The sequence below is a fragment of the Vitis vinifera genome, chromosome 18, assembly GCF_030704535.1.
Source record: "Vitis vinifera cultivar Pinot Noir 40024 chromosome 18, ASM3070453v1".
In the NCBI taxonomy this organism is placed as follows: domain Eukaryota; kingdom Viridiplantae; phylum Streptophyta; class Magnoliopsida; order Vitales; family Vitaceae; genus Vitis; species Vitis vinifera.
This window is the reverse complement of record NC_081822.1, coordinates 8094284-8120122: the sequence shown is the minus strand read 5'-3', so window position 1 is coordinate 8120122 and position 25839 is coordinate 8094284. Positions and strand designations below refer to the sequence as shown.

General features: G+C 35.6%; 2 protein-coding genes and 1 long non-coding RNA gene across 6 annotated transcripts in view; all 3 read right to left on the bottom strand.

The window, feature by feature from the left end:
* Positions 1–11163: 11163 nt before the first annotated feature.
* LOC100254036 (putative receptor protein kinase ZmPK1) lies at positions 11164–13810 on the bottom strand. Its single transcript, XM_002283091.4, has one exon. It carries the CDS (start codon positions 13683–13685, stop codon positions 11280–11282), a length of 2406 nt encoding a protein of 801 aa, XP_002283127.1. The 5' UTR covers positions 13686–13810; the 3' UTR covers positions 11164–11279.
* Positions 13811–17100: 3290 nt separating this feature from the next.
* Positions 17101–18450, bottom strand: LOC132253246 (uncharacterized). The gene is made up of 2 exons (XR_009465100.1): positions 18185–18450; positions 17101–17811 (listed from the first exon to the last, which is right to left on the bottom strand). It is a non-coding gene; the product is annotated as an uncharacterized LOC132253246 (long non-coding RNA).
* Positions 18451–19770: 1320 nt separating this feature from the next.
* Positions 19771–25839, bottom strand: part of LOC100266105 (protein MRG1) — a 37625-nt gene continuing 31556 nt past the window's right edge. For 2 of the 4 annotated variants that reach the window (XM_059734845.1, XM_059734846.1), the window contains exons 9-10: positions 22824–22929; positions 19771–20099 (exon numbers count right to left, since the gene is read on the bottom strand). In XM_059734845.1, coding sequence (XP_059590828.1) covers positions 20042–20099; positions 22824–22929 — 164 coding nt within the window. In that variant the 3' untranslated portion in view covers positions 19771–20041. The remainder of the gene's footprint in view (positions 20100–22823; positions 22930–25839) is intronic. The other 2 variants (XM_010666242.3, XM_002283107.5) reach the window with 1 other exon arrangement.

Genomic DNA, 25839 nt, shown 5'->3' with positions numbered 1-25839 from the left:
CTAGGGGAGCCATCTCCCCTTGTGAAAATGTTAAAAAATAAAATATTCAATTCTGACAATAGGAGGATTTAAACTCAAACCTAATAATGTCTCCCTTAACAATAATAATAAGTCTTGACTATTGGGCTAAACCCACATATGTATTAAAAGTCGCCACCCTTAGATCAAATTGTTGGTTCCGTCTCTAAAATTAGGTATAATTTATTGGGTAATACAATTACTTAGAGTGATTATGTATTCTAAACAAGATACAATACTATATGAAAAAAGGATAATAGTATATTTTTATCTTTATGTGTCTATATATATTATTAGAGTAAATTTCATTTCTATATCTTAAGATTTTGAGAGCCACGCTTACAATCTGCTACAAAAGCTAATCAAGCTGATCCGCCCTATACAGCCAACAACTACAAGGGTCCAACACAACATGCCACCATCAAGTATTTTATTTGACGCTGCAAAGACATTAGAGATGCATCCAACCTCAAGGGCTAGCTTGACTTCATATTATTAAAAATAATATTTAAATTTTATATAGTCTTACATTAAACATAGTGTCTATATCATTTAAAAAAAAAATATATTCATACATGATTTATGTGGAGGGTAGAAATTCCCATGGAAAGAGGAAAGCTACCTGCAATAATATTAATGATGATGATGGAACATGAATGCCCCAAGTACCTAGCTCCGGCCTCATATTTGGAAAAACGACTAGCGTCCACAAATGAGGTCAAAAGTCTTTGTCCACTTCAATAATTGTTAATTTTCCTTTCAACCGTGGGTCAGATTTTGGCTCATAAGCACTCCAAGTGGAAACAGTAGCTGACGAACTTGGGGAAGATAGAAGCAGATTGAGAAGAAGCAAGACCAATGGTGCAAGCATCACTTGTGTGAACTGCTAGAAGAACGGTTGCCGAGGGTCGTCAATCAAAGCCTTGTGAAGATGGCCGGGAAGAACACAAAGAAAGTTTGACCCTAATGTAGAGGTCTTCTCTCACGTGTCCACCTACAAAATACTTCCATGCGTCTGTCCACATGACATCGTTTCGGCTAGTCCATATGTCACATTTCTCATCACTGTCCGGACAACTTCCAAGACATTCGGGGAACCTCCTGTCTGGACCATTTACGCCACTAAGCGACTCGTACTCTCCTGATAGCCTCAAGTCTTCTTTGGTATATGAGACCATGACTGATTGACATCAAACTGAGTGATGAGACTCTTTCCATCCTCATGTCTGCGTCAATAGACAAGACCTTAGGGCATCATCAAGGTGGAAAGGATGGCAAGCTCTGTCATGAAGCGTCGTCTGACACAACCCCCCAGTTGCCCTGTAGATATGATGATTGCTCCTATCTCTACTGCGCAAATCATCATTGTATGAGCCAACTCAGCATCGTTGAGTCTTCCTTTACCTTAAAGCATTATAAAAAACACGATTGAAGAAGAACAAGAGGATGAGGACACTGTGAGCTCTTTCTTTCTTTCTTTCTCTCTTTCTCTCTCTCTCTCTCTCTCTCTCGATTGACTTGAGCTTTGAAGGGTATGCCCGGACAACCGATCAGAGCATTTTTGTGCAGGGAAGCAAGGAGTCTAGATTCCAGCATTTGAAAGGAAACTTCTCTTGCCACAACTAAGGGAGGAATCCATCCTCAGTTGATAAGGTATCGACATTGGCGTTGTCTATGGGAACGAACAAAAATGTCAACACTCTCAAAAAGTCAATCGTCAACCATGGGTGATGAGAGTTATTTTGATTGGCGTGCAAGTATGGAAATACGCCAGTGAGAGAGTGAATGACAAGTACAGGCCTTGCTCTAAGAGACAAGAAGACTTAGAGAAGAAAACGACGTGTTACATATTCAGGTGTCCTCGTCAGGCCCTCCTTGTAGCCGACAACCTAGAAGTCAACGAATGAACTCAAGGCAAAACAAGGAGACAACATACCTTGGGAATGCAGAGTTCCCCTCTAATGAACCAAAAAGAATGCCTAAACAAAGATTCCCACTAGCCTGTCGTGCGCAGCAAGATGAAAGCTTAGACTCCACTCGTATCTCAACAAAGAGAAGACACGATAAGAAGTCCCAACTATCAAATGCAATGCACGCAAGGCTAGAGCCGTAGCTGCCTAACATGGGGGGAATCACCTGAAGCAATGGCCTAAGGGCCATATTTTAGCCTCTTAGCTACACTTGTCATTACGGATTGACTCCCCTATCTGCTAGCACAAAAACCAGTAAAGGGTTTGGCTAGTAGAGGCCATCTAGGCTCTGTTAATAAGCAACTAGATGACATGTTCTCCATGTCTTTCACCCCTGACATCATTAGCTACGAACTCTCGAGAGGGTTCATAGTTCCAAAATTCTCTGTGTATGACAGATCCAATTATCCATTTGACCATATCATACACTACAAGCAACTCATGGCCATCGACATAGGGAATGATGCGCTACTATGTAAGGTCTTTCTAACCAACCTCCAAGGTCAGACTCTCTCATGGTTCCACCGTCTCTCGATGAATTTCGTCGATAACTTTTGGGATCTGTCGGAGGCTCTCGTGGGACAATATATGTGCTCAACACGGCATAAACAAAACATCAATACCCTATAGAACATAAAAATGCAGGAGAATGAATCGCTGAGGGAGTTTGTGAAGCGGTTCGGGCAGACTGTACTCCAAGTATAATCTTACAGCATGGACACAGTCCTGTAAATCTTTAAAAAAAGTATCTGTCTTGGTACACCCTTCTTCAAATCCCTTGCCAAAAAGCCTCCTATGACTATGGACGATCTGTTCAGACGAGAAAACAAGTACTCCATGCTCAAGGACAATGTCCGCACAGCTACCCAACAGGTTATGGTCATTAGCCAACCCACTAGGAAAGACTTAGCCATGAGCTCTAAGACTACAAGCCAACGAAGGCAGGCAGGTAAAGGGCAAAACAAACATCATTAGTCAAACCAAGACAAGATTACCCCCCTCAACATTTCATATGACAAGTTTCTCCACCTAATCCGAGATCTAGCTGGTTGTGGATGGCCAGAGCCAATCAAGACGAATTCGGCTAAGCGGGACTGGAGTAGAAAGTACGCTTATCACAAGGAACATGATCACGCCACAGAGAAATGCAAAAGTCTCCATTACCTAGTGGAAAAACTGGTAAGAGCTGAACACCTAAAGCAGTATGTCCGCTTAGAGAGGAGACGAGCGCGGACAAAAGATAACCCAGACGTCCAAATCCCTACAACTTCAACAGCTCCCAGAGTCATGATCAACTACATCCATGGAGGGCCCGTTAATGAAGAATACACCTCCAAGCGGAAGAGGCAAAGGTTGCTCCGAGCCACCTCCGTACGAGAGCGGATTAGCTCAATCTGACCAGGATTGGCTGATGAGGGGGTGCACCTAATAGATGAGACAATCACTTTTCCTTTAGTAGACCCCAATCGGGTGTTACAACCACATCAAGACGTTCTCATCCTAACATTGGGGATCAGCGAGTTTGATGTAAGGCGAATCTTAGTTGACCTAGACAACTCAACCGACCTATTACAGATGTCTGCGTTCAAGCAAATGAGATTCTCACTGTCTGCTTTAGAAAATCTCGGGCGGATACTGTCAGGGTTCAACGAAGCATCAACAACTTCTCTTGGAGATGTTGTAATACTCGTCCAAGTCAGACCAATGGTCTTCAATGTGCAATTCTCAATTGTGAAAGACTTGTCCCCTTTCAACGCCATCATGGGACGCACCTGGTTGCACGACATGAAGGTTACCCCTTCTACATATCACCAAATAGTGAACTACTTAACTGAGAACGAACATGTCAACCTCTTTGGGAGCCAATTAGCAGCACTACAATGTTACCAGGTGGCGCGAGAATTCGGATCCACAAGCGTTACTGAGCCTCATACTGAACCGACTAGTACAAAGGAACAATAGCAATTACAATGCCAGATGGAAAGAGATCCGTCGGCAGCTGACCCCCTGCAGATCATACAACTCTCATAAGAAAATAATCGTTTCACCTATGCTAGCTCCTTCCTCACGACGGAGGAAGCAAGATCTTTGAAAGAGGTACTTTAGCAGAATAAAGACGTCTTCGTATGGACTCATTCTGATATGCCCGGAATTCATCCATCGATAGCCTCACATCGGCTCAATATTATCTTTTTCTCACGACCTATCCGCCAGAAGGTCCGACACTTCCACCCGAATAGGCAAAAATTCATCCAATCCAAAGTAGAAAAATTACCGGCGGCCGGGTTTATCAGGAAAGTAGAATATTCAGAGTGGTTAGCAAATATGGTGGTCGTCCCAAAAAAAAGAGGCAAATGACGAGTCTATGTTGACTACACCAACCTGAATGATGTCTACCCGAAGGATAGCTTCTCATTGCCATGGATAAACCAGATAGTCGACTCCACTATTGGGCATAGAATACTCTCTTTCATAGATGCTTTCTCCGGTTACCATTAGATTCCCATATTCCAACCAAATGATGAGAAGACCTCTTTTGTGATACCACACGAAATATATTGCTACAAGGTCATGTCGTTTAGACTTAAAAATGTCGGAGCCACCTACCAGAGACTAATGACAAAAGTTTTCAAGCCATTAATCGGCCAGACTGTGGAAGTATATATCGATGACATTGTGGTAAAAAGCAAAACCAGGAGCAAGCACGCTTGGCATTTACAAGAAACCTTTCGTTTGATGAAAGCGTACAATATGAAGCTGAATCTAGCCAAGTGCGCCTTTGGAGTCAATGCAGGCAAGTTCTTAGGGTTCATGGTTACACAAAGAGGGATAGAAGTCAATCCGAACCAAATCAAGGTCGTCATGGAGACGTTCACCCCAAATTGTAATAAGGACTTGCAACGCCTCACGTGTCAACTAGTTGCATTAGGACACTTTATAACCCGATTTACAGACAAGTTAAGGTTCTTCTTCCTCACACTGAAAGAAGCTAACGTGACAAGGTGGATAAGTGATTGTGAGCTAGCATTCGAGAAGATTAAACGCTACCTTACTTAGCCTCCCATTCTAAGTAGCCCTCAACTTGGTGAGTAATTATACATGTACTTAGCAGTGTTTGATTGTGTTGTCAGTGTTGTTTTATTCTGTTGCGTAAATGACAAGGAGCAAAGGCTCGTCTATTACGTAAGCAAAGCAATGGTTGACACAGAAACCCGGTATTCAAAGATAGAACAAACAGCCTTAGCCTTGAGGAGTGTTGCGCAAAAGCCCCATCCCTATTCCTAAGCTCATTAAGTGATTGTACTCATAAATCAACCACTCATAAACATTCTGCACAAACCAGACCTATCCAGGAGACTGGTAAAGTGGACCATTGAACTAAGTGAGTATAGAATCAAGTATCAACCCAGGCTGGCAATGAAAGGGCGAGTCATGGCTGACTTCATATCCAAAACACACCAAAAACCTCATCAAGGTCCAAGCTCTCACGGGGCATCCTGGGCTTTATGATATAGAATGGGCCTCCTCTTACAATCCCCGACCGGAGAGTAGTTGGAACAGGCTATCCAGCTCAGATTCCTAGCCTCTAATAATGAAGTCGAGTATAAGGCAATCTTCGTCGGACTTAGCCTTGCTCTGACTTTCTCACCGTCCAAGCTTGAAATACGCAAATGACTCTTAACTAGTTGTTGGGAAAATTTAGAGAGAATATGAAGCTAAGGACGAGTGCATGGCTCGGTACCTTTTAAAGGTAAGAAACTTGCCTGGACAAATTAAGCAAGTGGGACATCAAGAGAATCCCCCACTCAGAAAACACCAAGGTTGACACCTTAGCCGGAATAACAACTACTCTCTATGTGAAGGAAGCAGTATTATTACGCGTCTACATCCAGGATACGTCATCCATAGTTGTCACACCCGTGTGCACTACCAATGAAGCAAACGTTGACTGATGAACGAAATTGAGACATATCTCCAAATAAGAGATTTTCCTGAAGAAAGCAAACAAGCTCATAAGATCCGAGTACAAGCTACCTGTTCCACTTTGATTAAGGACAACCTTTACAGGCGATCATTTGGAGGACCATACCTCAGGGGCCTAAACGATATAGAAACACAATATGTATTGGCGGAATTGCATGAAGGCGTATGCGACAATCACATAGGAGGACAAACCTTGGCACATCGTCCTCATTCATAAGGATACTATTGGCCCACCATGAAGCAAGACGTTGTGAACTACGTTAAGAGGTGTGATCAATGCCAAAGGCATGCCCTCTGAGGTCCTGAATCCAATCACAAGCCCTTAGCCATTTGCGCAATAGGGAATAGACATAGTTGGCCCCTTGCCCGTCGCTGCCGCACATAAAAAATTCCTACTTGTAGCCACTGACTACTTCAACAAATGGGTAGAGGCAGAAACATATGTCAACATCAAAGACAAAGACGTTTTCAAGTTCATTTGGAAAAACATCGTATGTCGGTTCGCAATTTTACAGGCAATTATAGCTGACAATGGGCCACAATTTGATAGCATTGCCTTCAGAACCTTTTGTTCAGAGCTGAAGATAAAAAAAATTGTATTCCAGTCCTCAGTATCCTCAAAGTAACGGACAAGTAGAAGCAACAAACAAGACCTTGTTCTCTACACTAAAGAAAATGTTGGAAAAAGCCAAAGGAATGTGGGTTGATGAATTGCCCGGAGTCTTGTGGGCCTATCGCACAACGCCCGGACGACCAACGGGAACCACTCCTTTTATCCTCACCTATGGGATGGATGCAGTTATCCCCACAAAGATAGGTATGCCCACAACCCGAACTACCATTGAAGACCAAAAAGATGAATATATGGAACTTGAAAGACACCTGGATTCATATGAAGCAAGAGAGAACGCATCCATCTGGATGGCATCCTACCAGCAACGAGTTGTTGCCCCACTACAATCGAAAAGTCCGATCACGTGCCTTCAAGGTTGGGACTCTAGTCCTCAAAAAGGTCTTTGAGAATACGGTTGAACAGGGAGCCGGGAAACTCTAAGAAAATTGGGAAAGACCCTACATTGTGTCTAAAATTGGAAATTCAAGGGCTTACCATCTGCAAATGCTAGATGGAACACCCTTGCTCCACATTGCTCCCCATGGCCCATTGGTCTTTCAACTCATTGAAATTGGTCTTCCACAATTGAATAATACAAACGGTCCATGCTCCAAATCCAACCACATGAGATAGAGCGAAGAAGAAGAATATTTATCTGTGCATGATCAAAATTATTTGTTTATATTAGTATGATTATTCTTGGGTAAATGAAAAAGATAAAATGTCTTCACAATAATTAATTACATAAAAAGATACTAACTTGTACCATTTGTACAAATGTTTAGTTTGTAATATTAAAATTTAAAGAAATTGACTGTGAAATGAGTCCAAGGTTTCACATTATATATGTTTTTCATCCGAGTATTATAAAATCCAATCAACTATCAAGAATGAATGTTTGCAAATATTATTTTTCAGTAATTGAAATTATTTGTTAACATTTTGTTTTCTTATTTGAATTTCATGTCAAATCATTGAAAAACATTTTCTACCTCTTTGCTAAGCAAAAAAAGTGTTTGATCAATAAAAGATATGCATTGCCAACGAGATACACTTCAAGGCCCCTATCATAAATATATTTTAAATATTTTCTTTCAATTTTCTTGTTTGATTCAAACGAAACGAATACATTGATTTTACTCTTACACTTCTATCTATTTTTTTTTTCCCTTGTTAACAATGTACAAAGGGTGTATACTAGTTGTACAAAATATGTATAAAACACTTTATTGAATTTTACACCAATGCACTAACGTACATTCTTTATGCACATACACTATCTCATTCATTATGTTCAAGTTTGTACATAATATATATTGTATGTAAACTGATTATATATGAAACATTTATATTAATTTTATACTAATTATCGAAGGTATGTCAAATGAATAAAAATAAAATAAGAATTTAAAATTAATAAATTATTTTTATAAAATTTTATTTACCTTTCATTGTTTTAGATTAAATAATTTAAAAATATATAAATAAGAGAAAAAACATTATATTTTTAGTATTTTTGTTTCTTTTGGGAAAGCCAAACATAACCTCAATTAGTTTAGGTCAACAGGTTTACGAAAAGACACTCACAAAAAGTTAGGGATTAAAATATTTTTAATAATAAATTTACAGAAAGAGGTCCTGGGTTGAAAAAAAAAAATCTAATGAAATACTTGAAAATAGACTTTTGCTGGGTGACTCGATTCATTTCATTTTCAATCATTATTTAATATTGTATTTTACATGTCATCCACCATGTCAGATTTGATGTGTTGCCCCATTTCCACCTCCATCTATGCAAGACCAATAAAATGCCATTTTTGTCCTTCTATGTTATATGGTGACCCACAATTTTCCATTTCCCTTTCACATTCATCAAAATTTCCTAAGCAATGAAGGACAGATATTGGGAACAAAATTCTATGTAATATTTATTAGTAAAATCTTTATCTTATATAAAATAGGCACGTGGGTAGCAACAATATTGAAGAGATATAAGGGAATAAATGATCATCCATTCTAATTGATCAAGTAAGAAGTTTTGTATTTTATAATAATTAAAAATTTATTTATAAATTATAATTATAAATTTGAATTAAAAAATAATATCAACTTTTGGTAATCAAGTTACCTCTTAAGAAATACTTTAATACAGTGACATAATATTAAAGATTTGTTTTAAAAAAAAATTAAATAATTTTTTGCTTAACATTTGAGAAGGTTGAGATTAAAACTTACAACCAAGTTGTATCTTTTTACACTTCAATATAATTATATTGTATGTTGTATCAAAAGATTTGGCTTCTCAATTATTCTACTTAAAATTACTCTGTTCTTTTACAAATATCATAAATGGGCGGAACAGGTACAGAAAGCGGACTTTTCTCAATAGTACAGTAATTTTAAAAAGTTATGCTTAAATTATTGTAGTAGAAGAAGTTATTACAAATATATGGTAGTTTTTGCCACATAGGAGAGAGGAGAAAGGAGAGAGGAGAGAGGAGAGAGGGTGAACGGATAAATTTTTTTAAAAAAGGGAACTCGTCTCTTCAAGAGACGAGACGAGTTCCATGAAAAAAAAAATATATTTTTTTTAAAGAAAATTCCCCATTTACTCAAGGGAACTCGTCTCTTCAAGAGACGAGTTCCATGAAAAAATATATATATATATATTTTTAAAAAAATTCTCAAATTAAAAAAAAAAAAAAAAAAGACAATTCTTCAAGGAAACTCGTTTCTTCAATAGATGAGTTCTCATTAAAAAAATATATATATATTTTTTTTAAAAATTCACAAATTAAAAAAAAAAAAAAACAATTTGGAACTAAAGGGAACTAGTTCCCATGGGAAAAAAAATATTTTTTTTAAATATATTTTTTATTTTAAAAAAATCCCAAATTAAAAAAAAAAAATTTCCTAAAAGGAACTCGTCTCTTCAAGAGATGAGTTCCCATGGGAAAAAAAAATATTTTTTTTAAATATATTTTTTATTTAAAAAAAAATCCTAAATGGAACTCATCTCTTCAAGAGACGAGTTTCCATGTAAAAAAAATATTTTTTTTAAAAAAATATATATATATTTAAAAAAAAAAATTCCTAAAGGGAACTCGTCTGAAGAGACGAGTTCCCATATGAAAAAAAATATTTTTTTTTAAATATATTTTTTATTTAAAAAAAGTTCCCAAATTAAAAAAAATAAAATAAAAAAATTCCTAAAGGGAACTCGTCTCTTCAAGAGACGAGTTCCCTTTGGGAAAATTTTTTTTTTAAAAAAATATATATTTTTTATTTAAAAAAATCCCAAATTAAAAAAAAAAAAAAAAAAAAACAATTCCAAAAGGAACTCGTCTCTTTATTTTTTTTTAAATATATATATTAAAAAAAAAAACAATTCCTCAAAATTCCTAAAGGGAACTCGTTTCTTGAAGAGACAAGTTCCCATGTAAAAAAAAATATTTTTTTTTTTAAAATATATATATTTAAAAAAAAAATTCCTAAAGGGAACTCAAGAGACAAGTTCCCATGGGAAAAAAATATATATATTTTTAAATATATTTTTTATTAAAAAAAATCCCAAATAAAAAAAAAAAAAAAAAAAAAAAAAAAAAAAACAATTCCAAAGGGACTCGTCTCTTCAAGAGACGAGTTCCCATGTAAAATTTTTTTTTTTAAATATATATTAAATAAATTAAAAAAAAAAAACAATTCCTAAAGGGAACTCGTCTCTTGAAGAGACGAGTTCTCATGTAAAAAAATATATATATATTTTTTTAAAATATATATATTTAAAAAAAAATTCCTAAAGGGAACTCGTCTCTTGAAGAGACGAGTTCCCATAGGAAAAAAAAAATATTTTTTTTAAAATATATTTTTTATTTAAAAAAAATCCCAAATTAAAAAAAAAAAATTCCTAAAGGGAACTCGTCTCTTATATTTTAAAAAAAAATATTTTTTTTCTCGTCTCTTCGATTTTTTTTTATTTTTTTTAATTTGAGATTTTTTTTAAAACAAAAAATATATTTTAAAAAAAAAATATTTTTTTTCCCATGGAACTCGTCTCTTCAAGAGACGAGTTCCCTTTAGGAAATTTTTTTAAAAAAATATATATATATTTAAAAAAAAAAAAATTTTTTTACATGGGAACTTGTCTTTTGAAAAGACGAATTCCCTTTAGGAATTTTTTTTTTTAATTTGGGTTTTTTTTTAAATAAAAAATATATTTAAAAAAAAAAAAATTTCCCAAAGAGACGAGTTCCCTTTAGAAAATTTTTTTTTTTTAAATTTAATTTAGGATTTTTTTTAAATAAAAAATAATTTAAAAAAAAAAATATTATTTTTCCCTGGGAACTCGTCTTTCCCTTGTCTTTTTTCATGGAACTTGTCTCTTGAAAAGACGAGTTCCCTTGAGTAAATAGGATTTTTTTTTTCATGGAACTCGTCTCTTTAAGAGACGAGTTCCCTTTTTTAAAAAAATTTATCCGTTCACCCTCTCTCCTCTCTCCTCTCTCTCACCCTCTCTCCTCTCTCCTCTCTCACCCTCTCACCCTCTCTCCTCTCTCCTATGTGGCAAAAACTACCATATATTTGTAATAACTTCTTCTACTACAATAATTTAAGCATAATTTTTTTAAATTACTGTACTATTGAGAAAAGACAGAAAGCCACCTCACTTGGGCCCCATACGAGGCATTAATTTATTAGTAGTGAAGATTGTTTCCACGTTCAGGGCGGAGAAGCGTCTCGACCACGTGACTCATGGTGGGTCTTTCATCCTTGTCCAATTCCACACATTGCAAAGCCACTGCTACTAGAATTTCCATCTCACCCATGTCATATTCGCCTTCCATCGACGGGTCTAGGATTTCTTTCATCCACGAAGCAACTGCAGTTGCTCCATTCATCTTCCCTTTCACCCATGCCACCAAACTCTGACGTTCCCCTATGCCATCTGTACCGTGGATGGCCATTGAAGCACTCCTTCGGCCGGTAACCATCTCCAGAACCACAATACCATAGCTATAAACGTCTACTTTGGAGGTGATGGGGAGGTTCAAAACCCATTCTGGAGCCATGTAACCTCTTGTTCCTCTGATCCTCGACAATCTCGAATTGTTGATTCCTCCTCTGTTCTGTAACTTTGACAGGCCGAAGTCTGCCACTTTTGGCTGACAATTAACGTCTAGGAGTATGTTTTGAGGCTTCACATCGCAGTGTAGAACCCACTCCAAGCACTCTTCGTGTAAATAAGCCAGGCCTTTTGCTGTGCCCACCGCAATATCGAACCTCTTCTGCCAATCAAGTGTATTGGAAGTGAGGTTTTGTGCTAGTGATCCATGCTCCATGTATTCATAAACCAAGAGCCTGTGCTTCCCCACAAAGCAATAACCCCACATCTCTATCAAGTTCATGTGGTTAAACCTCCCAATGGTACTTACTTCTGCCAAGAATTCAGATTCTCCTTGGTTAGCTCCACTGAGCTGCTTGATGGCTGCCACTCGGTGGTCTGACAAGACACCTTTATATACAACCCCACCTCCTCCTCTTCCAATCTCCTCGCTGAAACCCCGTGTTGCTTTCTTCAGCTCAGTATAGGTGAATTTTCTGAATCCCGTGGCAGCTAAAATGTAGCCTGGAGGATCTGTACTGGTGTTTTGCTGGGCCTTCATCAAGAAACACCACACCATACAGATGCAAACCATCTCAACTGCTCCAATTGCGCACGCAAACCAGAGGATGAACTTTAATAACACTTCATTTTCGTGGGCTTTTGCATAAGATTTTACTAGCTGCTCTGAGCGGTTGCCTGAGCAATCTAACATGAATTCCTTAACCGGTTTTTCATAGGAAAGAAGACTAGCTTTAGGCAATTTTAGATATATATGTCCTACAAAACTAGGCGAGCGGTATCCGTTGAGCAACAGCCGCTTAGGATTACATTTATAAACATCCGAAGTATAGCTGTATTGAAATCCTATGCAGCCACATATTTCCAAGCACAGTTTTTCACACATCTTTAAGGTGTAATTAGGGTAATAGCCATAATCATAGCCGTAGAAGTCAACGTGTGGGAGTAGGAGGAAACCAACCTTCTGTGAGTCGCAAGAAAGATTGAATTTTGGTATGCATCCATAAGTTCGGTCAGTGCGATTTTTCATCTCATATCCAGGTATGCAAGAGCATCTCCTTCCACTCCCAGAACCAGGCACATAGGTACAAATACTGTTGGGTCCGCATATTCCATGGATGTTGCATTGTAGCGTGATGGCTTGCCAAGTAACAACCCACTTATTTCTCCCTTCCTCAAAACTGTATAATCGTAAGTTGCCATCAATATCCAGGGTCAATCTTCTTTGGACTTTCTCACCAAAATCCGAGGACTGAAACCCAAAATCGTCGGTTGAGGAAAAACAGCCAAAGTAATCTAGTAATGCAATTCTGCTGCTGTTGTATGCCGATCTTCCCGCCTGCCAGTTTTCCATCCACGATGGGGGCCAGTAAATGCTTGAAGCGTCTGGCCCATCGAAGACAAGAATGAGGACATTATTGTTGTCAAAATAGAAATAATAAAACCCTGGGAAAAAGTTGGTTTTGGTTCTTGAAGAGACAAGCCTCGTATTTCTGGTGAGTGGTTGGTGAGGGAGAAGGGTATCTGTTGGTGAATCGAAACTTTGCCATTGAATAACACCATCCGAGGTACGCAGCACAAGGTTACCAGTGTTGAAGAGGTGTAATTGCACCGGAGAAATCCCAACCCTCTTTATGGTCCAAACTATGAACCGCCCAGCATCTGTTAAGATAAGATCACCACTTTTTAGCAGGGAAAGCTTTGAGAAATTCCCATTAACTGGTTGGTTTCGGTTTGCCATCCAAACAACGATATGTTTGCCTTCGTAGGATGGTTTGGTGAACCATATGGCAAGACAATAAGCATTATCACCGACGGGGTAGAAGCCAGCTGAGAAGATTCCACTTTGTGAAATCAAAACTTGTTCAGGCTTCCCAACTGAGAGGGATGAGCCTTGACTCAAACTGTCGAGGGTGGACGATGGAAGTGGAGAAGATAGAAGCAGAGTGAGAAGAAGCAAAAGAACTGGCGCATCCATGTGATCTATGAAATTGGATCAGTTGAAAAGGCCGTAATGCTGAGCTTGAATCAAATTCTGGGAAGGAGCACACAAATAATACTAATATTTATGGAAAAGACGAAGTCGCTCTTGACTTGTGCGGATGGTAGAAATTCCCATGGGAAGATGAAAGCTAGATGGAATAAAAATGTTAACAATGATGATGATGGAATATGAATGCCCCAGGTTCCAAGCTGCAGCCTCGTGTTTTGAAAACGACCCAGCTTCCACAGACAAGGTTAAAAGTCTCCTTCCACTTCAATAATTGTGCATTTTCCCTTCAACCGCCGGTCGGGGCCTTTTTAACTTTTGCAGCAATTTTAAAAAATAATTATTAAAAAATGGTAGTTAGAAAAATATTGATATATCTACAACGCTACATGGAAGGTGTCTTTTGAATAGATACCTTCCATTTTTAAAATTATGAAAGAATTGAATTTAAATTAAAAGTATTTCTTGAAGAGACATTTTCTATAATTTCAGAAAATTGGATTTATATTAAAGGTGTCTCTTGAAAAGATATTTTCCACATGATAAAAAATCTAATATGCATTAAAGGTGTCTTTTCCAAGAGATACCTTCCATAATTTGAAAAATTTGAATGTCTCATGATTTTAAAGCTAAAGAAGTCTTTTGAAGAGACACTTTCTACAATTCTTAAAAATTTTAATTTATACAAAAGGTATCACTTAAAAAGACACTTTCCATAGTTCCACAAATTCCGATATATACTAAAGGTATCTCTTGAAAAGACATTTTCCACAATTTCACAAAATCCAATATGTATTAAAAATTGTAGAAATGATTTTAAAGTTAAAGATATCCCTCTTCAACATAAATTCGAAATTTTCTACTATGTATGAAAATTGTGGAAAGTGTCTCTTAAAGAGACACTTTCGGTATAAACCCGATTTTTCATACATAGTAGAAAATTTCAAATTTATGTTGAAGAGAGACATTTTTCACTTTAAAATCATTTCTACAATTTTTAATATATATTGGATTTTGTGGAATTGTGGAAAGTGTCTTTTCAAGAGACACCTTAGTATAAATCCAATTTTTTGGTGAAAAGTGTCCCTTAAAGAGATACTTTCGGTATAAACCCGATTTTTCATACACAGTAGAAAATTTCGAATTTATGTTGAAGAGAGGCATTTTTCACTTTAAAATCATTTCTACAATTTTTAATATATATTGAATTTTGTGGAATTGTGGAAAGTGTCTTTTCAAGAGATACCTTAGTATAAATCTAATTTTCTGGTGGAAAGTGTTTCTTGAAGAGACACTTTTGGTATAAACCCGATTTTTCATACACAGTAGAAAATTTCGAATTTATGTTGAAGAGAGACATTTTTCACTTTAAAATCATTTCTACAATTTTTAGTATATGTTGGAATTTGTGGAATTGTGGAAAGTGTCTCTTCAAGTGACACATTTTGTATAAATTAAAATTTTTAGGAATCGTAAAAGGTCATGTCTCTTCAAGAGATATCTTTAGTTTTAAAATCATGAGACATTCAAATTTGTCAAATTATGGAAGGTGTCTCTTCAAGAGATACCTTTAATGCATATTGGATTTTTTGCCATATGAAAAGTGTCTTTTCAAGAGACCTTTATCTTAAATTCAATTCTTTCGTGATTTTGAAAATTGTGGAATGTGTCTCTTCTCTTCAAAAGACACCTTCCACATGACCAAAATTACCGTAGATCTATCAATATTTTCTCAACTACCATTTTTTAATAATTATTTTTTAAAACTGCTACAAAAGCTAAAAAAGCCCATTTTGTCTCCTAAGACACTCACCCAATGACATGTTGCCACCTTCCTTTGTAGGAAATTAATTGTGTGGGAAGGTTCCTATGGTCAAGATTACATGAGTTTCACAAAGATACAAACTTTACACTTGTGTTTGTATTTTATGTTTGGTTTTGAAATTTTGAGGGGAGGGAAAAAAATTGGGAGTGGAGCAATATGTGAAGTATTTGGAAAATATGGAAAAAGAAATATAAGAAAAAAAAAAAAGAAAAGGAAAGAAAAGTTAAAGGAAATAAAAATAGATTTTAAATTAATAAATTATTTTTATATATAGATAAATTTATTTTATTTAGTATATTTTTTTCTCCATTTATATATCTTTTTAAGTATAATGTAAAAGTAAAAGAAAAAAAAAGATTAAAAGCTGATAAATTATTTTATATACTATCTTAAACTCATTCAAGTTAATATACTTTTTTTTATGTCAATATCAAATAATTTAAAAATATATAAGTTTTTAATTAATTTTAATTATATCTTATTTTTTATTTTTCATACTAAAATAAGATATTAAAAACCTTTTTTTTTTAATATTTTTTTTCTTTTCTTAATAGTTTTTTTGAAACCAATCATAGTATTAATCTACCTATACCGACTTATCATCCATTATAATAATATGGGGTATGAATAAAAGTACAATTAAATATTCTATTTTTAGTAATAATTAAATATAAGATATAATTTAACTGAAAGAGAATTTTTTTTGGGTGTAATTTTGTAACTTCCTTATATCATTTGAAAATTACTTTTTGAAATACCGTTGAATGAACTTATTTAGTGGGATAGAGTATATTATTTTCTTATTTTATTGTACTTGATGCAATAAATTAATAATGCATGCAGTTTAAAACTAACTTAATAATTTAAATAAAATATTAACTAAAATAAAAAATAGAAAATTTTTATAAAGAATATATTCAAACACCATCGATCAATAAAATAGATACTAGTAGAACTAGATTGGGCCTAAGGGCACCTACCCCTTGAAAATGTTAAGAATAAAAAATAAATAGATTCAAACACCATCAATCAATAAACTCGGCACCGGCCTGAGCCAAGTAGGGCCTAGGGGAGCCATCTCCCCTTGTGAAAATGTTAGAAAATAAAAGATTCAATTCTTACAATAGGAGGATTTAAACTCAAAACTAATAATGTCTCCCTCAACAATAATAAGTCTTGACTATTGGGCTAAATCCATATATGTATTAAAAGTCGCCACCCTTAGATCAAATTGTTGGTTCCGTCACTAAAACTAGGTATAATTTATTGGGTAATACAATTACTTAGAGTGATTATGTATTCTAAACAAGATACAATACTATATGAAAAAAGGATAATAGTATATTTTTTATCTTTATGTGTCTATATATATTATTAGAGTAAATTTCATTTCTGTCCCTTAAGATTTTGAGAGCCACGCTTACAATCTGCTACAAAAGCTAATCAAGTTGATCCGCCCTGCACAACCAACAACTACAAGGGTCCAACACAACATGCCACCGTCAAGTATTTTATTTGATGCTGCAAAGAGATCAGAGATGCATCCAACCTCAAGGACTAGCTTGACTTCATATTATTAAAAATAATATTTAAATTTTATATAGTCTTACATTAAACATAGTGTCCATATCATTTAAAAAAATAAAACTTATATATTTAATGTAAAACCACATAACATATTTATTATTTTAAATTCAATGTATTAAGTTTGGATTCAATTTTTTCTCTATGTGCTCTTTTCCCTTTGAATGGGCCACTTGGAATAATATTAATGATTCTAGAAAGACAAAGTCGCTCTTGACTTGTATGGAGTGTAGAAATTCCCATGGAAAGAGGAAAGCTACTTGCAATAATATTAATGATGATGATGGAACATGAATGCCCCAGGTTCCAAGCTCCGGCCTCATCTTTGAAAAAACGACTAGCTTCCACAAATGAGGTCAAAAGTCTTTGTCCACTTCAATAATTGTGCATTTTCCTTTCAACCGCGGGTCAGATTTTGGCTCCTAAGCACTCCAAGTGGAAACAGTAGCTGACGAAATTGGGGAAGATAGAAGCAGATTGAGAATAAGCAAGACCAATGGTGCAGGCATCGTTTCTGCGAACTACTAGAAGAACGGTTGCCGAGGGTCGTCAATCAAAGCCTTGTGAAGATGGCCGGGAAGAACACAAAGAAAGCTCGACCCTAACGGTTGATACGTTGGACATATTATTATCAAGCATATCGCGGAGGGCCAGATCGCAGTAAATGTCGATGATTTGTTCTCACTTCAACGACAATTAATGGTCCTACATAAAATTTGTAATCAATATAAATCTAAAAAATTATCATCAGGAAACACCCCTCTCCTCTCATGTACCCTTAGTCACACATATTCATTTTACAAATTAAACTGAATGTCCGTAGGAACCCATATTTGGAGCTTAGAAATTTAGATAAGCTGCAAGGCATTTGTTTCCCGTACTTCTGATAGTGCCTAAGAATGTACACATTACTGGCACCACTCCCGCTTACTCATGGTGCTTCTCAGGGTTTTGACACCATGTTGCCCTCAATTTAAATTTAAGGAAGTATCTAAAAATATTAAGGTATGGGAAAAAAACTTTTTGAATCATTTTTGAGTTGAGAACCATAATAAATCAGAGGGTAACCTATTGATACCTGGTCAACTGAGGATGAATTCCTCTCTTAGACGTGACAGTGGAAGCTCTCGTTCTGGTGTCGGAATCTGAATTTTCTGCTTCCTACACAAAAATGCCCGAACGGGTTGTCCGAACACACTCTCCGAAGGTTAAGTCAAACGCTAGAAAGAATGAAAACCCTTAGAGATAGAGAGAGTGGTTGAGATAACTTACAATGTCTTCTTTTATGTTCTATTTTAGTAGAGTTTTTATAATGTTCAAATGTGGAACCAAGTGCTGAGTTGGCCCTTGTAGTGATAATTGTGTAATAGTAATAGGGCAATCATCACATCTACAGATGGCTGGGGGTTGTGTCAGACGACGCGTCATGACATAGCTTGCCATCCCTTCAACCTTGTTGATGGCCTGAGACTGAGCATGCCTATCTATTGAAACAGATGTGAGGATGGAAAGAGTCCTATCAATCAATCTGGTGTCCACTAGTCATGGTCTTATATACTAGAGAAGATTTGAGGCTATCAAGGGTGTGTGGGCTGCTCAACAGCACAAATGGTCCGGATAAAATGTCTTTGGATGCCTTGGAGGTTGTTCGCGTAGTGATGAAGAACTAACACATAGCCCAATTGAGATGATGCCATGTGAACAGACGCGTGGAAATACTTGTGGGTGGACACGTGGGAAAAGACCCCCACATAACCGTCTTGGGACCAACACGAGTTAATCGTATGGTCACCATGTTCTTGAGAACATGACTGTGTGTGGCTATATTCATAAGAACATGGCTACATGACTGTGTTCTCAATAACACTACAAAATGATATCGAAAAATATTTTTTTGTTATAAATAGTTATCATCCCAAGCAATCAAAAGGTAATAAATGGACCCATAGTAAAAAATAAAAATCAAGGAAGGTTCTGGAAGAATTTAAGCGAAAATTCAATGTAAATTTTATTGTGAAAATTTTAATAACGGATATAACTTGTTTTTTAGTGTAGGAATAAGAATAAAAGAAATCCATTAATGTGAAAATTAAATTTTATTTTTATAGATTTTGATTCCTATTTTTTATTTGATAGTGTTCTCATCCTATTTTTATGCATATTCTCATGAATTAAGCACATCCTAATAAGTACAAGAAAATGTCATGCTGCCGAGCCATAAATGCATGTTCCTTCGAAGTATATGCATGACATTTTAAGATTGCTGAATCAGAATGCTTGATGAAAATATGCAATTACATGATAAAATTATTCATTCACAGTTTACCTCAAAAATCAGTTAATTCTAAAAATAAATAAATTTAAATTTTATTTTATTAAAGGAAAACTTCTAAATTCCTTTTTAAAATAAATAAAAAATTGTTACCAAAAACACAAAAAGCCCTTTAAGACTAGATTACGAGAATTTTGAAGAAAATATATTACCATTAATAAAATTTTAAATTTTTCCTTCCGGGAATAAAAGTTATAATTTTAAGCTTTGAAATTATAAGATGATAAAATATGAATTAAGAGTAACTGATCTGTTGAAAGTCTTACCCAAACGAATGAGACATTAATCATAAGAAGTAGCGGAATACCCGTCTGATTTTCCTCAAGGCTTCATTGTCACTGTCCCAAGATAAAACTTTGTCATGTATAAAATATTAATACCAAAATATCTTTAATTTATCCCTCTCATCTACCATACTCGTATCAATTTACAAATTTAAACAAAACATAAGCAGCTATCCCAAATTTGGAACTTTGTACAAGGAAAGATGCAACTAAGTATTTATGCCCCCATAGTTCTGATGTTATCTATGAATATAAACATTAGAGACACCATGTGTCCCAGCTTAGTCATCTTCGCTCACAAAAATATGTAACATGATAATCATGCGGAAGAAATATATGAGGTGAGGAAGAAGGCACTCTGATTCTTCTGCAGGAACCTGTATGGGAAAAAATATTAATCTGTCAGATTGTGTATACTAAAGATGATGAACGTGCAACGTCATTGTACACTTCAATTATTGAGCAATGTATTTTCAATGAATTGAAACCTTTTTGGCCTTTTCTCTGTGCTCTAAGCAAAAGCATTAGCCTCAGAACCCATTAGTCAGACCTAATTTAATACAAGCGTTGTTCACAACTATAATATCACCAACTTTCCAAAAAGATGTGATAGGTTCATAAATGACAGGATGCAATTATTGAGCTTCAACATCCAACCACCAACTGATCCAATGACCAACCCGTTGAAGGTGAAATTTTTTTTCCTACTCTCTTCATTTTTAAGGATAGCTGCCACACCGCAACAAAGTTTATACCAAATCTTTTGCACATGCCGACACTCTAGGAAGCTCTCTAATTCCATCCTTTTTAAATTCCATAAAATACACTGACAACAAGGCAACACAACACAACACTTAAAACCAAAAACTATTGGTTTTTAAGAGTCCGTTTGACAATGATTTTAAGAAATGTTTTTAAATTTGTTAACACTTAAATTTTTTTATCATTTAAGTGTTAGATAAACTAAAAACGTTTTTTAAAATCACTATCAAACACAACTTAATTCTAACTCTCCAAGTAATTACAAGAAAAGGGTCAAAATAGGAAGAGACTACAACTCTCGTAAATTCATATAGAGGAGGTCTGATATTGTACACTATATATAGGGATAAATTACATTCATGCTTTTGTAGTCAGCGCACTAACACTACCCACACTCTAGTTTTCCAGCCCATGGTCTCATCCATTATCACCTATCTGTCCCAACAGTAAGATTTCATGCCCTGCTCATGCCACCTATCACAGCAGTTGCTTTGCATACTCCTACTCATGTCACCTGTAGTGATGGTCGTTGACCCACTCTCCCCATCATGTATTCATTAGCCTTGCTGCACTATTGCATGCCATCTATGATCTACCCCATCATTACAGAGAATTGTTTGGCTTCATCCTATAAACATAATGACCCACCACATGTCCCATGTCAGATGCCTTACAACACCCATGCCAGGTGTCATCTTCTTGATGCACTAGGATGCCCTTCCCTGGGCATCTCCTTATACCAAGATCTCACATCCTTATGCCTCCAAATGTCATGTCCTTATTGTGCTACCAGCCTCTTACCAGCTCTGTAACTAATGCCGAAGGGTTGCACCATATTGAACCAACATATGCCACTCCGGCCACTAATTATATACAAGGCTCAATTTGTGTCAAGACCCTTCTTAGCTCAGATCTTGCTACAACATGGCCAACCGATGTGTGAAACTTCCTTTACAGCCAACAATCCACATCTGTTGCATTGTTTGCCCATTGTTAAACACATGCCTAAGTCCATGTCATGTGCTACAATCCCGGCTTATAACATTGTGTTCATGGATTGTTCCACTCATAGGATTGCATCCACAAGTTGCATCATACTCATGGCATTGCACCTAAGTGCTAATAAGGCTCACTATCACATATTTTGCCCATATCCCAGGCTCCATGTCATGCTTTTAGAATAATATAGTCACTGTCATGCATATTCTAACATCCATCTTAGGAGAGCATGTCTTTCCTAAAGAGCTTTTTAATCCTTTTCCATTCTAATAAAAGGACATATCATACAGGCTTCACAAAGACAATGAATCTTTTTTAATTATAAAGGATCCTAAATATCTCATCACCTAAAAACTCCCTCTTAGCACATCCTCTTTGGAGAAAAAAAATCTCAACCCAAGGAAATCCCACACTAGAAATTTTGGTCATGTTGAGCCAGCCACATGGTCTTGTGAAGGTACGCATGAGTGCTGCCACCCTTAAGTCACCATAAAGCCAAAGGCATGGAACCCATAGCACTCACCCTCAAGCAATGACATGTTATCAAGCCTCTCAAGCATCCTGCTTTTCACCTTATCTCAGACTTGACATGTTCCAACATGCCATAGACACTCCTGGGCGTAAGGAGTGTCACTACATGAGCCCTTGGTCCCACACCATCGTAGTCAAGGTGCAAACAATAGCCATCTAGCAATGCTCCCTTTCTTTTTTAAGGTTTGGCTTAGACACTTTTTCGTGGAGGGCACATCTGTTTTATGGAATTGGATAGTTTGGAATGAGTGTTGAATTTTCATTTCACTAATTCTCATGTTTTGTGTAACACTTTGAACTCGGGAAATGATTTCCACCAAAAAATTCATCACATACAAAACATGAGAAATAAAAAACTATGATCCTCCTTGGAAATTCTACCTGATTCCTCCCTTTCCTTTATGATAAACCCAAATAACTAGGTGATTCCTATGAATGAGAACTGGAATGGAATCTCATTCTATAGTGGATTTCAAACATGGCCTTAAAGTAGAAATCACTTTTTCAGATTTGTTTTTTTTAACCAAATATATTTTAATATAAAATAGAAAAGAAAAAGTGAAAACAGTAAACATTAAATAAAAATAAATCAAAATGTAAAAATTATATATTTTTTTTCCAATTTTGTTTCATAAAAAAATTGAAGATATATAAAATCTAAAATAATTTTCATTATATCGCATTCTTTTGTAGAGAATGTGATATTTCTTTTATTTTACATGTACTCCCACTTTATTGCAAGACCAATGGCAGTTAAAAACATGATTAAAAGGAAATAGATTAAAGTAAAAGAATGGAAGAATTTATACTTGAGAAAGTCGAGTAATTCCATTTGTAACTCTTTTGATGTCTCCTTTTCAATGTTGGCATGGAATAATAACTCGGGCAATTTAACTGCAAATACAAGGTAAGTTACTAGAATATTGTAGTGTTAGAAGTTAGCAATCCAAACCTTATTATCACTATCATAGGAAAGCTTCCATTAACCAAAAGATAATTATTAAGTCATTATGGAATGTCCATAATGATAAAATATAATAAACAAAAGCAAATTCATTAGTTACAAATCTCGATATACAATATATGCTCATTAGTTACAATTACAAACAATCCAAATCAAACAATAAAAATCATCCCCCACTTGTATTATTTTAATTCTAGTTTTTAATGAAAATATAGAATTAATATGTTAAAAAGAAACACTCTTAAATGAGTTCCAAATCCATGATCAATTAAATACCAATTAATTCTTTTCTCACATTTAAGACGAGTTTTTATGAAGGACTTCTTGTGTATTCATGTTTTCAAAATTGATGTTAAAAAGGTGTGACAATATATTTCATGGTAGCTATCCACTTAACTAAAAAGGTAGAGAAGGAATTCTTTGAACTTTACATTTCAATCAACACCAAGACTTAAGCCTCTCCCAAACACAAGTGTGGCATTTAGACAAATCAAGCCTACTTAATGTTTGCTAAGTTAGTTTTTCCCTAACCCATGCTAGACAATATCTACACAATAAGGAAGCTAAACAAAGAAGATACCCAAAGACTTGAAATAATGCAATTGTACTAAGCAAGCTATATAAATATTTGAAACTCTCAAGACTTGGCGCCCTGGCCCTCACCTATTTGTATGTACTAAAAGATTATTATAGAACCTGTAGTTTCTAGAAACTCTCCAGAACTTTCCTAAAGTGTTTATGTTATGTAGAATATCTACAAAATGTTAGACAATTCTACATTCTCCTAGTTCCACAATATTTTAGGATGTTCCACACAATTTTGGGACACTTCAAAGTCTTCCACACTATTTCGAGGACTTTTACCCAACTCTAGAATGGTATACAACTTTGGAGAATTTCACTCTCAAAGCTTTTGGAATATGATAAATTTTCCTCATAAGATCCTAAGTCATTTCTAAAATGTTCTTGCCCATTATATACAAGTGAGGTTGTCGTTCATGCCAAGTTGTGACACTCTCCCCTACCAATGTCGGCAAAGCTCAGTGTCAAACCTCTTTATGGAACTACCAAAAAATCTTTGTTGGTTCCTATATGACTTTGCACATTGGAAATCCCTTCCATTGTACCAAGTACTTCTTGGAAAGAGGAACCCCATCATGCTAGTATCTCCTCAACTTATGCTTATAGGGTGAAACCTTATTGGTTAGGAGTTTCGTTGCCTTCTCCTCTTGGAAACTTGACACCCATCCTCCATTGCAAGTTGGATCCACTAATGCACTTCCAAACATTGGCTACAATCTCAACCAATGGCTTGAACTTGTATCACTAACATGGTTTAGCAAGTGTTTTATCAAAGTATGTCTTACTATCCAAATTGTATCCTTCAAATAACTACAATAGTTGCCTTAGGTCCTACCACTGTCTGCACACAAGGCATATGCCTACCTCTACCATTACTATTATGCATAGGAGAGCTATGGGTTTCGCCTTTCCCATGAAGTATAAGTCTGGCACTACCTAGTAGTCACCCATTGGCACTACAGTCAAAGTCAACCTCCCATGCCATGCCCTAACACATCTCATTTTGCAAGTTACTTTATACATGGGCTTACATTTGAATTGATTGCCATTAGCCACCATGGTTCCTTGATAATATTAAGTGCCAGCCTCTTCATCATCCCTACAAAGACAAAGTTGTGTGTTGCTCCCTTGTCTACCATGATGCACATGAGTTTCCCATTGATGTACACTTCTACATACATCCATTTATTGCCCCAAGGCTTATAATGAGAGTTAAGTAGTTGGAATGAACCAACAACACGTCCTTTTGTTCCCTCCTTCTTTCCTCTACCATGGTGTTGAAGGTGTTCCTCTTTGGACTGTCACTTGCCCAATGATAACGATCACACAAGAAACATTTAAGGTTAGGTTTTGTTTGGATATATTTACTATCTTTTTGTTATTAAAAACAGAAAGTAGTAATGACTTCGAATGAACCAAGAACACCTCCTCTTGTTCCTTCCCTCTTTCCTCTACCATAGCGTTGAAATTGTTCCCCTTTGGACCGTCACTTGCCCAATGTTAACAATCACATAGGAAACATTTAAGGTTAGGTTTTGTTTGAATATACCGTCATTTGTTTTTAAAAATAGAAAGTAGCAATAACTTTTATATAAATAATAGAAATTGTTATACAAAAAATATAAACTTCCCTCATACCCTTGAAAATTACTTGCAAAAAACTTAATATCTAAGACAATAAAAAGAATTTAATGCTTTCATCTTTTTAAACAACTTTTCAAAACTTTTAACTTTTTAATCTAAGCATCTAAGAGTTTATATATATATATATATAGAAGTTACTACTAATTTCAATTTTTAAAAATAGAAATAAGAAGTATATCCAAACAAACACGTAGTTGTCAATTTCTTTTTAGTTCCCTGCTTTTACCCTTTTTGCCTAAAAAAGTTTAGCAGTGCCTTAAAATCTCGAAGACCTTTCTTTTTCTCACATGTGGCATGACTATAAACAACTTCCACTTTCAAGAGTCTCATTTCCAATAATCCACCAATGACTCCACAATCGCCATGGCCGAAACAATATCCTTACATTTCGACGCTTAAGTTCTTGCTTAACCTAACCTTGGAGATAATAATAATTCACTCCCAATCATGTAGATATTACCCACGCTCTAGACTCAAGAAATCCTTACAACTTTAAAATGTGTCTACAAGGTTAAGTAGAGTCCATATATATATATATATAGCTCCAAGAACTTTTTCCCCTTATTTGATATAAGATATTACAATCCCCCTCATATGCAAACATAATATCCTTGTTATATCTCATAGGATTGCAA